We start from the raw sequence: 13,925 nt of genomic DNA, 5'->3' as shown, positions 1-13,925 counted from the left end.
CAAAGTTTTCTGTAAATAACAATAAGTGAGAAGTACAGCTAATGGACAAGTCTTGAAGAACAAGTTTGTGATATTTTCAGGTGGCACTGAGCACCATAAAAAATGCATTGATTTTATCATGACACTAAAATTATAAATACATTGTCAATTATAATTATAAATATGTACGTTTCTAGGCGTACAGGAAAAATTCGATTCCAGGGCTATGTTTTCAAATACAAGAAAGTCCAAAGAGAGAACATAGGAATAGATTTTTGGAATTCCTCATTCTTAATACATTTACTTGCTTGTATTTCCCCTTCGAAGCATACTTTCATTTTAACGTGAAAATTATACCTCTACGGCTGTGCATAAATGTTATATGAAATAACGAGTGGGGCATCCAGATATAAATAACCGCCCCCCCCACGCGTTGACCTCCAAAGGGAACTGCAGACAGGAAGGGGCGGAGCCTCCGCCAGCGGCTGCCGGGACCGGGCGCCTCTCGGAGGAAGCGGCGCCGCCGGAGGCGCACCGGCCACGCAGCGACCGCTTAGCGCCCCCGCCCCTCGCCGTCCGGGCCACCGGCCGGGGTCTGCGGGGCTAGGGGTGACCCTCGGCACCAAGCGCTGGGCGAGCGGGCGACACCGAGGCCATGACCATGGCCACCGTGGCGGTTGCGTCTTCTTTGGCCCTCGGGGTCTCGAGCCCGGCGGCCCCCAGCTCCTACGGGGTATTCTGCAAAGGGCTCTCCCGCACCCTGCTCGCCTTCTTCGAACTGGCCTGGCAGCTGCGCACGAACTTCCCGTACTTCTACGTCGCGGGCTCCGTGATCCTCAACATCCGCTTGCAGGTACATTTTTAGAGACGTGATTATGCTAACGGTCCCCGGGTCGGCACCATGGCGGACTCCCAGGAGGTCCGGCGGCGGAGCCGAGCGGAGCTGCGGAAGAGGCCTCCTCAGTCTCGCGAGAGTCCCCGGGCGCCGTCCGCGGCCGCCCTCGCCGCCCCCGCCGAGCTCCCGGACGGCCTCAGAAGCCGCTGGGACTGGAGAGAGGACGGACGGGGTCCTGCGGCAACAGTGAAGAATTGAATTCAGACCCACAGTGTTTAAGGGGCTGTGCGTCCTTAAAATTAGAGCGAAGAAGGGTGCATTATAAAAAAATGTGAAGGCTACTAAATTTTTCAGGAGAAAAATGCAAAATACAAGTTCATGGTTCAAATTAAAATAAGAAATCATAAATTCCGGGAATATTGGATTGAATCGTAAGCACGATATTGAATGAGTAAGAAGCTGAAGATCTTAACGATATGATGTGGAAGGCGTGTGTTTCTCCATCCCACAAGAGAAAACAGTGACAATCAGAAATTTTCCAGTGAGGAAAAAAACAAAAACTGTACAGGAAAAGCGTCCTTCTGATATCAAACAACGTAAAATCCTGCAGGATTTTGAACGGAGGGTTGGCGTGTAAGAAAGCGGACTGTATTTCAGTGTCCCCGTGTGTAGCAGGGCTCACGACCTTGGTGCCAAACAGAAGGAGATCCAGTTACTGCCCAAATCTTGACCTTTTGATGAATGCCATTTAAATAATTACAATAATTTATGTAAATGTTGTCTTTAGTCTTTTTCTTTTAAGAGAATACTTAATTATGGTTACAAAGCAGAATACAAATGTCACCCTCGATCGTGTAAAACTCCAGTTTTCAAGTGGGGATGTTGAAGGGAGGCAGTGGTGCCTTTATAAAGTGGGAGGTTGAAAGATGCAGTTTATGAGGGAGTAGCCACAGTTTTGCTAAACTAGCAATGGTACTGTATTAAACAGGGAGGAGAGTAGAAGAGAACAGCAGTAAGAAAGAAATGCCTAAAGATGCAGAGTCAGGTGGAATGTCTCAGAAAGAAAATCTGAGAATACCGGGTATATTCGAATTTGGAGTCAAGAGGTTTTTAGGGTTTCAGGGAGTCTGGAGATGAATTAGTGGGCTGCAGATTTTTTTTAAATAAGAAAACAAAGCTGAGGCAGTAATGAACCCCAGCAAAAATAAAAAGTTGTTCAGTAACTACACTGTATACCTCAGCTGTGAATACTGCTAGTCATAAAGTCATAATAATGTGAACATTGAATATGAATATAACAAATAATTATGTAACATTGAGAACCAGTCAATAAAAAAAGTATTGAACATGTTATTTAAAAAAAAAAAAAGCTGCAAAAAGGAACAGTTAAGAGTAAAAAGTGTTTGGAGAAGAAAATCAAGGATGGGTAGAGAAAAGGTGGAAGGTTGCTATTTTCCTCTGCCAGGCTAACAGTATTATTTTGATTTTTCTTTATATGTTTATTTGTTTGATTAAAAATTAATTTACGTTTTAGCTTTAAAATTGCTCAGGTAATTGAAATGTACATGACTGGTAAGAGCCACCAGAGTAAAAGGATTGGGTTTTTAAATCAGCAGACCTCTTAAATGCTAACTCTAATTTTGTAGTCTTAGGTCAGTCCATTAATCTGCAAAAGCCCCAGTTTCCTCATCTATTAAATGAGGGTAAAGTACCCACCGTGTCAGATCAGTCTGAGAATTAAAAATAAGCCCACTTTAGTGTACAATAAACGGTATTTGTTATAACAGAATATCTCTATATGATAAAACTTAAAACTCATTCATGGAATGCCTGCTTTTCCAGTAGAGATTTCCCGGGTGTGAGGAAGAGACGCCAAGATTTTAGGTGAGACATTTGAGCTGAAAGGAGCCATTATTTGCTAAGGTAAAGATTTAAACTATTTGCAGTGTTCTGTATTTCCACTAATTATGTCCAACAAACAAGTATACTCCAGGGCTGTAAAATAAGCACGCCATCCAGCACCCCGTCTGGATTTGGGTAATTGATCTTCCTCTCGTTGATTCCTCGTCTCCAGCTAAACTATTGAACACATCCTCCCCTTTCTACTTACACTTCCTTCTGCCTTCGGTACCTTTCCTGCCCATCCTACCCCACCCCAGTGGTTGCTCTGCCTGTGTTTTAAGGCTAAACTGAGATGTCACTTTTTCCCAGATTCTTCTGATCAGATTAGAGTTCATTTCTTTTACTCCATCTAAGGGCTGTGTTTATATCAATTTATGCCATTTGCATGGGCTGCCTTATTTTTGCCTAATTATTCATTATCAGATATTTTTTAATATCAAGGAAGACAGATTTCTATAACCTCTTCCCTTGGTAATTACATATTGCTGTGATAGAGTACAGGAACTAAGATATTTTAGTCTAAAATATAAATGTAAGTTGATCGCTATTCTCTAGAGGCACTGATGTCTCAGTTTGTAACATAAAAGAAAGTGATTGGCGTTAGCCCTGGAATGGTAAGATACAGAGATGGGAATTTGGGCGGCGCTATGACCATGTGCCCTCTTTTTTTCTTTCTTTTTTCCCCCCAGCATGTGTCCTCTTCAGCCTTGTTTCTTCAGACTTCTTCTATTACACTGAAGAAACTAAGGCACCTTCACAGACTAATTATCATTCCTCCAACTAGATTTGAAGCACTGAGGGTGGAGATATTGTGGTATACAGCCCGGAATATCAGCAGATATATAGTAGGAACCAAATGAAAGGTCCTTGATTTAACTGTTCTTCACAATTGCTCTTAAACCTAGATGTGTATTTTGCTTCTCACAAGATGCAACTCAATGAAGTTTCCCAGGGGAGAAAACAATATTTTTGTCCTGACTAAACCAATTATTCTAATTTACGAGTAATTTTATTCCTCTTGACATCCTTTCAGGTAATATCTATGAAGCCAAAGATTTTGTTTGTTCATTGCTCTATCCCCACCCTAGAGCATTAGCTAATGCAAATAGGGTGGGTATAGATAATAAATATTGTTGAATGAATGCCAAATTAGTTGGTTTTTCTACAAATCGTCATTAGTCAATAAAGGAAATAAAGATATATTTGCCCCTTACAGTAAGGTGACCCACTTTATTGCCCGTAAGTTGAGCGTTTTCAGTCCATCATGAGTATTGATTGCTCCGGAGATTCTTCAAACATGACAAAGCAAAGAGGTAGTGTAATTCTGACCAATAAAAAAACCAAAACTTGTTTATGAAGTATAAGTGATAGAAATGATGGGGAATAGCGACTGTTAGAGTTTAACTATAAACGGGAAATAGTGATCATAGTAACATACAACTTAAAGGTTAGGGAACATGAATTTTTTTAAATTGAGGGTAAGAACACGTAATTGGTTCAAAGAGCATATCGCTGTCCGCATTTTTTTCATTTTGTTGAGTTTTTAATACCAGGAACTATGAAAGGTTATATTCTCAGCCTTCACAACTCTCATGTATATCCTATGATGAAGACATTTTCATCATTACTTTTCAGATAATATTCATTATGATTTGATGTATGAATTCAAGTATTATATACTCTGCTGCCTAAAGTCCTTTGGCCTATTTGTAGGGGAGAGGAAGGAATGGGGTGGAGAGACACAGGAAAGCTTCTTTTCCCTTAGGATGGAAAGGAGTAGAGATCAAGTAATCTTGAATTTTTGAAGCTGTGCCCATCACTGAACTGAGGAGGCCTAACTAAATTGGTTACAAAATCTTATAGTCTTATTTTAATGGAGGCTTTTCCTGGTGGACCATCAGTAGCACGTGACAGAGTCAAGAAGAAAATAGGACTTGCTCATGGAGACGTAAAGGCATGGGAATGGAAAGTTTAGGAATACAGGGGCAAAAGGAGAGGGAGAGAAAAATTCTAATGCCAGAAACTTTGAACCTGGAAAGTAGTCTGAAGAGTAAACTTAGAAGTTTCAGGCAAGTAGATCAAGAAAAGAACCCCTGCAATAAACCATCAGAATCCCCAAACAGTTGGGTTGGATTAAGTCACATCAGTCTATTTCATGGATGGCCATGAGTGTGGAAATTTCTTGCAGTTTTTACAAGAACACTTGATAGCTTATTGCACAGCAGGATTACCACCAGGCCAGGTCATGAATCTTTTTGCAGTTGAAGTCAATGCCTTCTCACCCCCAACCCCCATAAATACAAATCTCAGCAATGTTCTTGGGACAATTGAAAAGCCAAAGAACATTCTTGAGTGCCCACAACAAATGAAAAGAAGAAACTATGGAATTCTTAGTAGTTTAATTGCAGTACATCTGAGGGTACTCCTAGTTTCTGTCCAAACTAGAGATCAGTAGCAAACATCAGAAACTTTTGGCCATTCTTAATGGTTTTCAAGCACCAAGTATGTGGATTTATTCACAGTAATGCAGTGGAGTGCATCAAAGAACAATAAACAGGAATGTAGGTCATTCATATATTGAGTGAGGTAGATTGGGTATACCTCTATATAGGAACCAAAAAGAGGAAAAATAAACCACACAACTAAAAGGCAAAAATCACTAATGAAATACTTTACCTAGAACATCTTGGCTCTGAAACCTTTGGCGCAGTAATAGAGATTGTATCTAACAGATAAAGAAAGAAAAAGGTATTTAATTTGCAAATAGAGCTGTTTTTCAAGAGACTATTTTAGCTTTTTAATAAAAAGAAAACTTTGAAAGCAACTTAAACTGAAGTCAAAGAGGAATATAATTAATTAAAGCCTTAAGATTCAAAGGTCAGATTAGCTCTATATGAAAGGGAAAAGAAGTTATTTTTAAAACCAACTCATTTAAACATGGGGCTAAGGAATAGAGGTGCCAATATACAAGTTAAGATAGTGCCTCCGTCTTCTGAAGCTATATCTCCATTGCCTTCTCCCAAAATTGCTAAAATTGAAAATAGCCCATCTGTCATCTGTGATTTTATTTATTCATTTATTTTTCAAAAAATAATCCCCCCTTCCAAAAAAAATATTGTTTAACTTTTTTCTAAATTTAGCAAACCAACCATCTGATCGACTTTTTAAATGAAGGTTTATTCTGGGCAATCCAGCTCAGCGTAGATCTCTATGGACAGCATTAACCACTATCATAAGTGAGTGGATGGTGTAAGTAAAGGTTTTGCAGATGGCCCCGTTTCTGCACTTCAATGAAGGAAGCCCCTAACTCAGAGGACATGAGGTTTAATCAGGAGCAGCTGACAAAATTACCTGAACTATGAGAGATTCAACATTATTACATTCTTTGAAATCTGTATTGATCCATGTATATTCCCACCGAGACCTTTTTCTTTCAGTAAAGTTCAAGACAACATGGCTTGAACGCTAAAATACCTTCTCAGCTGAAGTTCTAGGCACTCAGGCATAAACCTCTTTTTAGGTATTAGAAACTAGTTATTTACCACTCTCCTGTTCTCAGGTGTGGGCAAACTGAAAAAAAGAAAATTCATTATTTCAAAACTATAAAAAGTTTATTTTAGAAGGAAGTAATTCACAAAGCAATGGCCATTATTTTTCCAATAACTTGGTCTCAGAATAGAATACAGTTCTCTCCAGATCGCATGGGACTAGCTATGGATGTGATAGCTGTGGCTTTTCTTGGATCATGGCTGAAGTCTCTAACACTGGCTCTTGCTATGGAAAGGGGAGGCACAGAGCTTAATCTCAAAATGCCAGTTTAATAGGGAGAATGCAATACATCAGTAGGCACTGCCCAGCCTATTACTCCGACTTCATCTTTTAATAGTCATTTTCTGTGCTACTATTATTAGGAATAGGCCTTTGCTTCTTAGAGCTTCATCTCCAAAATTAGTACAGGAGACGTGAGAATTTACTCCTGATGAGACGTTTACTGCCAAATCCCACTCATAAGAAACAAGGGCTGTACGTAGTTATTTAAATCTTTTTTTAAAAATTTTGGTCATTGGAGAAAAGTTTAGTAACATTAAAATGTAAATGTAAAAACTAAAACTAAATATGCTTGCTCCTAATAAGTACAAGGTAATCTTTAACCTTTTTTCTGAAAGGGATACTTTCTAATCCAAACTATCCTCAATGTCTGAACCTGTAGCCATTAGAATTCCACCTCTCCTAAAGCAAGATAATCTAAAGCAAGATAATCATTAGAAAATTTCTTTTTATTTTTTTCTTTCAGTTTTATAAGATATAATTGCCATACAGCACTGTGTAAGTTTAAGGTATACAGCATAATGACTTGACTTACATATATTGTGAAGTGATTACCATAGTAAGTTTAGATAACATCCATCATCTCATATAGATACCAAAAAAAAAGTCTTTTTCCTTGTGATGAAAACTTTTAGGATTCACTCTCTTGGAAACTTTCAAATATACCATGAAACAGTGTTTATTATACTAATCATGTTGTACATTACATCCCCAGAACTTACTTGTCTTATAACCTGAAGTTTATACATCTTGACCACCTTCATCCAATTCTCCCACCCCACTCAGGAAATTTCTTATACAGTGCCCAACATAATGAATACAATGTAAAAATCTAAATTTTTTTTTTTTATACAGTGTAAGATTTTTATATTTAGAATTAGCCAGCTGGACTCAGTTTAGATGATCCCAATTTTGTTGGCAACATCCAAAGCCTCATAGTCAGGAGCCAGTCGAACATATGCCTTCTTCTGTCCATCAGGCCTGATCAGGGTGTTGACCTTGCCCACGTCAATGTCATAGAGCTTCTTCACAGCCTGTTGGATCTGGTGCTTGTTGGCCTGGACATGCACAGTGAACACAGTGTATTGCTGTCTTCTGTCTTCTTCATGGCTGACTGTAGTCAGGGGGAACTTGATGATGGCATAGTGGTCAAGCTTGTTTCTCCTGGGTGCGCTCTTCTGAGGATATTTAGGCTGCCTTCGGAGCCTCAGTGTCTTTGGCTGTCAGAAGGTGGGTGACATGCAGATCTTTTTTTTTATGGCTGTGGACGCCTTTCAGCACTGCTTTCTTTGCCTTCAAAGCCTTTGCTTTGGCTTCAGCTTTGGGAGGGGCAGGGGCTTCTTTCTTTGCTTTTGGTGCCATCTTTGTAAAAACTAAAAATCTAAGTCTTCATGAAGATCTGGATATACATGTGTTGTCATCATCATCATCATGGATACAGCAGAGCACCCCATAGCACACTTCCGTAGAGTAAGAGTATACTTTACAAAACCCTTCAGGTTTTTCTTCCCAGCATCAGACTTTTCTTCCCATCAAAATTAGTTTATAATCCACATGTAGTCGACATTTATTTTCTAGTTTGTTTTTGTTTGCTTCTACCACTGAAATATGGCAGTTGTAAACCCTAGCAGAGGTTTCTTCATTATTGATAGTTTAATGTTTACAATCATAATATCTGAAGTTACTATATTGCAAACTATTATATTCAAAATTATATCATTAGAAAGCACAATTTTACTACCTGCTGGTTTTAAGATTATACATTTTCAGCTACTTTGATTTCATTTCAATAATTTTATTTAAAAAGTCAACTCAGCACTATATATACACACAAACATTTCTAAAATGTATACAAATACATGCTTTCTTGTAAACTTTCTGTTTTTATCCCTGGTGAGTTGGTCGTGTTTTTCCTCTCTGACAGGAGACACTAGTGTTCATATAATTTTTACATGCACACATACCCTACACACAAACTCAGTGTTAGGTGATCTTTGTAGAGTAGACATATAAGTATTATACACATAATGATAATTCAATTTCCTTTTATAAATTTAGTAGATTTTACTCTTACTCTGCAAAGCTAGTGTCTACTCTTGCTTGGATTCCTAATGATAGTCTGCTTCTGCATTTTAAAAGTTATGTCTGTTGTATGAGATTATGTATGCCTAGCATTTTTATTCCTTGATTGATTTTAATTTATTATAAAAATATTTCACTTGCTTCAGCTTGGAAGGGATTTTTATTTCTAAATAATCGTGTGCTTTCCTCACATATAAATATAATAAATATTTGCAAGGCCATATAAAATTAATGTTGCACTATATATTTTATATTCATATTATCTCAAATACTTTGTTACTAGCAAGTGTTATAATGACAATGATGCTTGCCTTTAAAAAAATGTTGAGTAGATTGTTAGATTATAGGCCATTCTAGGAAAAGTTTGTGATGCTCAATCATATCCAAAAGAATCCAGTGAGAAAAACAGAAGTTAAAATGGATCTTCAATGATTTGATTCTCTTGGAATATAGAAAATTCTGGTGAAGTCTATGAAGCTAAAGGTTTCACCCTTTTCAGGTGGCACTTAAAGTGCCACAGTAGTCCCAAGGCAGTTTGTCTCAGCTTGCTGTTTCCCAAAATTAGGATAAATGAGTGGCCTGAAGGAAAAATAGTCCATGTTAACATAACAGCCAAACTGGCCTGCTTTGTCCCCACTATGAGGAAACACCAACCTGTTAATACGATGGAGAAAAAATGTAGTATGGAGAGTAGGAGGAAAGATAGCACCATTTTCATGGCCCTTTTATGGGCCTCTGTGCTGAAGTCCTTAGAGCTGGAGTTAATCCGTGCATTCCTGGCATGTCTCATCAAGGAGAGAAATAAAAGGAGCAGTGAACTCAGAGACAGAAGAAGGGGAATTAGGTAGATAAAATTAGAAGTAACAAAGCTGTTAAGATACAGAGTTTCCCTTGCACCTGAAGACCATGTTGAGTTTCTTTCATGTGTATTATAGACTTTAATCCAGAAACCATTGAATGACTCTATTAATCCAAGTTGCAAAAACAGGAGGAACAAAGATCCCAGTGGAAGCACAAGTAGCACTTTGCCAATTCTCCACCTCAGCCAGACAAAGCAGGGGTGGGAGAAATTGGCTATTTTAAAGAAATAGAAAATGCTTAGACAGGTGGCAAACCAGGTAGCTAGGTGATTGGACAGGCTCCAAAGAATACCAGTAAGTGTTGCTAGTTTTTCACTGGCATATATATGTGGCCGCAACACCATGAGAAATGATTCAGTTAGTGTTATCCAAAGAAGGGTGATTCTGGAGAGAGCCACACTGGCGAGGATATAGTCAGTTGATGAGAGCTTTTTGCTCTTCACCCAGTTGATGCAGTTAACCAATACAATGAACCCATTCCCCAACATTCCAATTACGAATTCTCCCATTGCAGCTATCAGAAAAGTATTTTCAGTTCCAGATGGCATTTCTGTAGAAAAAGTCCAGAAAGCTAATATTATGTTTCACTGATTTTTTGCTGTCAAAGTGTTGTAGAATAATATCCAGTTTGATACTTTTCACTTTTCTATTAAAAATGCTCCAGAAAATTCAGATACTGTCTCACTGATCTTCTGAAAGATTTCTCTTTTATTCCAGCCCTAGGTCTGGACAATTCAATCTCGCAGATCTTAATGAGAAACTTTACCATTACTTTCACTCAGTTACTGATTTCCAAATTAAACAGTAAATGTTCCCACTCGTCATTGGCACTGGCAACAATTTTCCACCTGTGAGGACATCTGGAAAATAAAGTCAGTTATGCAAATATGAGACAGATTTCCTTATACTGGTTTGTATTTTCCTTTTCAGTGGAAACTCAATACTACTTGGATTCAGGTTTCTTAATTTTATTAGCTTTCTCTAAAAATCTCTATAATACAGGCATTATTTATTAATTTCATATGCTAAACTCCATATTTTAGACACTGTTATAGATGAATTAGTATAATAAAGGGAAGCAACATGAAGGAGCTCACAGGAATGGGAAAAGCAACATTAGATAAACTATTACTATTGAATGTGACAAAACTGACTGCAAATTGGAGTTACCCAGGGAGCTTTAAGTATATAGTATATAGACTATTAATGCCTGTGAGGCACCCATAGGGATTCTGACTTAATTAATCTGGACTATATTATTGGCACTCATTGAGAGCTCCTTAATGTGTGCTTTACAGTGCCTCCTAAACCCCGGCAAAAAAATCTACCCACAAGCTGCAACTCTGAAGATTCTCCAGGAACAGGGCAGGATTTTGACCACTAGTCCTCTTACAATGTATTCCCCATTCAGCCAACTTTGACTCTGGTTGATAAATAACCTGTTTCATATTGGTCTCAGCCTACCCATAGTGATGCTCTCATGCCTGAGGCACTCACCTGGACCCACACTACCTGAGGGAGCCCCCAGGCATTTATTCACCTGAGCCACTGCTGTAGGTGGACCAGCCCTTGTGTTTCTTGTGATTGTGAGGCCCATCTCAGTGACAGCCATTGTGGAATTGAAAGAACAAGATTTATTACTTAACGAGTTCTGGAGAGTACACAGCACACCCAAGGCCAGACGTGGAAGTCATAGGTAGAGAAAGAGGGAAAGCACAGACTTGGAGTTCTGCCTTTATTGGGGTTGAGGGTGGGGTACCAAGGTTTCACAGGTTTACTCTTTATTGGTAAATTTAAAACACAAGCAGCACCTGGCTGGCGTGGCTCAGCAGTTGATCATCAACCTATGGTCCAGGAGATTGCAGTTCAATTCCCTGTAAGGGGCATGCAGGAGGCAGCCAATCAATGACTCTCTCATCATTGATGTTTCTCTCTCTCTCTCCCTCTCCCTTCTTCCTCTCTCTGAAATCAATAAAATATATAAAACAAAAATAAAAAATAAAACGTAAGCGGGAATTAGGGTTTAGGAAGGGAAAAGCAGAGTCACTCAAGTGGTCAGTTTTCTAGGTTACCCAAGACTTTCTAAATGGGGAACTTCATGGGTTGGAGTAACCTGGCTTCTTATCTAGGTGTTTTACTAGTAGCTGTGTCATTCAGTTGGCAATGTTTGTCCAAGATGGATGTCTTTGAAATGGATGCCTCAGCAATCAAAAGCTTAATGTCAGGCACTTACATGACAGCCTTAGCCACTGCATAACCTTGGCCCCCAAAAGTTCCCTGAGGGAGGGGTCTATCTTGTTGACCACTGATCTATTTCCAATTCCTAGAACAGGGAGGGCTTGGCAAATAGTAGGCCCTCAATAACTATTTGTTAAAGAAATGAGTGCTAACTTAGTTGGCAGTCCTGTTGGAAAAAAGAGAAAATGAATAAGACTTGACTGTAAAACTAGTATAAAAGCAAGAAAAGAAGTAACTCCTTAAAACAAGAGGAAATTTTACAACATATGTATGAACTCATGAAAGACTGCTGTACTAACAATGAAATAACCAACACTGCCCTCTAGTCTTTGTGGTTCTAACCAGAAGTCATACAGAATCATAAAAACTTGCAGGCCTAGCACCCAGGATGTGGAGACCTTTGTGCTTTTCTTCATGAAAGAGAACTACTTCTAGCCCAGGGAATTGGAGGTGGGTAGGAAACTCTAGATTTCGTAGCAATGGGCATGAAGGCCCTAGAAATCTCTGATATTTTCAGAAATGCTCTGAAATGGTATAGAAGACTACCGGAGAAGAGGACTGGCATTAGTAGGCATGGTTTAGCAGTTGACAAAAGCCAGATAGCAACAAGTCAGCCGGGAGATGCTTACTCATTTAGTCCATAGTTACACTGAAGAAGAAACTCAATCTGAAGGATCTAATGACAAGTATAAAAATCATAAGCACCATATGCTAGGAGTTGAATTCAAAGTCCAAGCTAATAATCACATTTTTAAAAATTTGCAATAACTGCAAATCTGTCCCAGCTCCTGGGTTGAACTGCTTCTATATGTTTCATTCTTAAAATGGTTCTGGTATATATTTATCATGATAAAAGTGTTATTGTATATATAAATATAAGGTAGATTGTTACAAAGTGTTTGGGCAGATAATTAAATTTATGTATATGCTATAGTGACAGTCCAGAATAATTAGACTAAACTTATAATGATGACCACAATTAAAATCAGAAAATTTGCTAATATTGATTTTATAATTATCAGTAGAAAGAATGACATTTCCTCCAAGGAATAGTGAGAAAACACATTCAGAAGTCTACTTTGGTCTAATTCCAAAAAAAAAAAAAAAAAGGCTTTCAGAGTGATATTGACTATATACTTGTATAGTGATGAACTGTTACTTATGTGACTGTGAATGAGGTGATTCAACTGCAGATCTTACGAGCTCCTATTAATACTACCTTTTTTTGGCTTGAAGTCTTCCTGTTCCTTCCCTGTGTCTGTGACAGCTCCAGTGAAATGACGTACGTGAGCTTTCTGTTGAACTCTTTCTCCTGTCTTTTCGCTCCCCAAGGCCACGTTTATAGATCGCCCATTAGTCTCAGTGAAGCCAGCAACACATGCTCCCCCAGCTGTGACGACCCGTCTGTCCTGTCAACAGCAAGCTTTGCCATTTATTTTGTCATCAAAGAAATGGACTCCTGGTTCTTTTTGAATCACAACTTGGAACTTTCATACGTTGAACTTTTAACAACAACTCCTTTGATAGTCACTAAATTCAAGTGCTGGCCTCTGTGTTTGTTTAGGTAAAATGAGAGCTTTACTGTTTCTTTGGCTGGATGCTAGCCCAGGAAACAATTAGCTGGGCTCCGGGCCACAGCTTGAAGGGACAGAGATTTTATCTTTCACAAATGGATATTTGCCCAACTTAATCACTGTTGTCTATGGACGTACTTCCACGTTTCATTATAGATTTTCGTTTCATCTAGCATACTCTTAATATTCAAAACTGAGGAGTACTTTTTTCTCTCTCAAAATATTTAGAGGACAAACATCCCACTGGCTTTTCCTCATGACAAACCTCAGACAGGTCCAGTCTAACCTACTAACACTAACCCCACACTGACAAGCATTAGAGTCTCATGTTCAAAATAAGAATGGGTAGGCATTTTCTTTAGTCTTCTAAGGCTGCATTTGTATTAATATTTTTTTAAAGTAAAATTTGAATATAGTCTGTGGCATGGGATTTGATATACAAGGGGACAAAAAAAGTTTGCAGATCGATCTGTTCTTGTGAAGATTGGTCCTGAACAGAACATAGATTGCTTTAGACAATGTATCCAGTGTCTCGAATGACAGAATTGAGAATGACTGTGCGTTGATGCCGACACCCCTTACAGGGTGTCCCTGGCCCAGAGGACATGGGATCTAATCAAAATCTAG

General features: G+C 38.7%; 2 protein-coding genes and 1 pseudogene across 2 annotated transcripts; 1 reads left to right on the top strand and 2 right to left on the bottom strand.

Annotated features, from left to right (window-relative positions):
- Nucleotides 1–570: 570 nt before the first annotated feature.
- Nucleotides 571–1,589, top strand: SMIM10L1 (small integral membrane protein 10 like 1). The gene has a single exon (XM_087814791.1). It carries the CDS (start codon nucleotides 635–637, stop codon nucleotides 842–844), a length of 210 nt encoding a protein of 69 aa, XP_087670917.1. The 5' UTR covers nucleotides 571–634; the 3' UTR covers nucleotides 845–1,589.
- A 5,792-nt stretch (nucleotides 1,590–7,381) lies between these two features.
- Nucleotides 7,382–7,906, bottom strand: LOC107525368 (large ribosomal subunit protein uL23 pseudogene; annotated as a pseudogene).
- A 1,189-nt stretch (nucleotides 7,907–9,095) lies between these two features.
- On the bottom strand, nucleotides 9,096–10,034 carry LOC107525367 (taste receptor type 2 member 42-like). Its single transcript, XM_016197515.2, has one exon. The coding sequence runs from the start codon at nucleotides 10,032–10,034 to the stop codon at nucleotides 9,096–9,098; it is 939 nt and encodes a 312-aa protein (XP_016053001.2).
- Nucleotides 10,035–13,925: the final 3,891 nt, after the last annotated feature.

Source organism: Miniopterus natalensis, chromosome 2 (genome assembly GCF_054644295.1).
Source record: "Miniopterus natalensis isolate mMinNat1 chromosome 2, mMinNat1.hap1, whole genome shotgun sequence".
Classification (NCBI taxonomy): domain Eukaryota; kingdom Metazoa; phylum Chordata; class Mammalia; order Chiroptera; family Miniopteridae; genus Miniopterus; species Miniopterus natalensis.
Note: the sequence above shows the minus strand (reverse complement) of the source record. Positions and strands in the feature narration are given on the sequence as shown.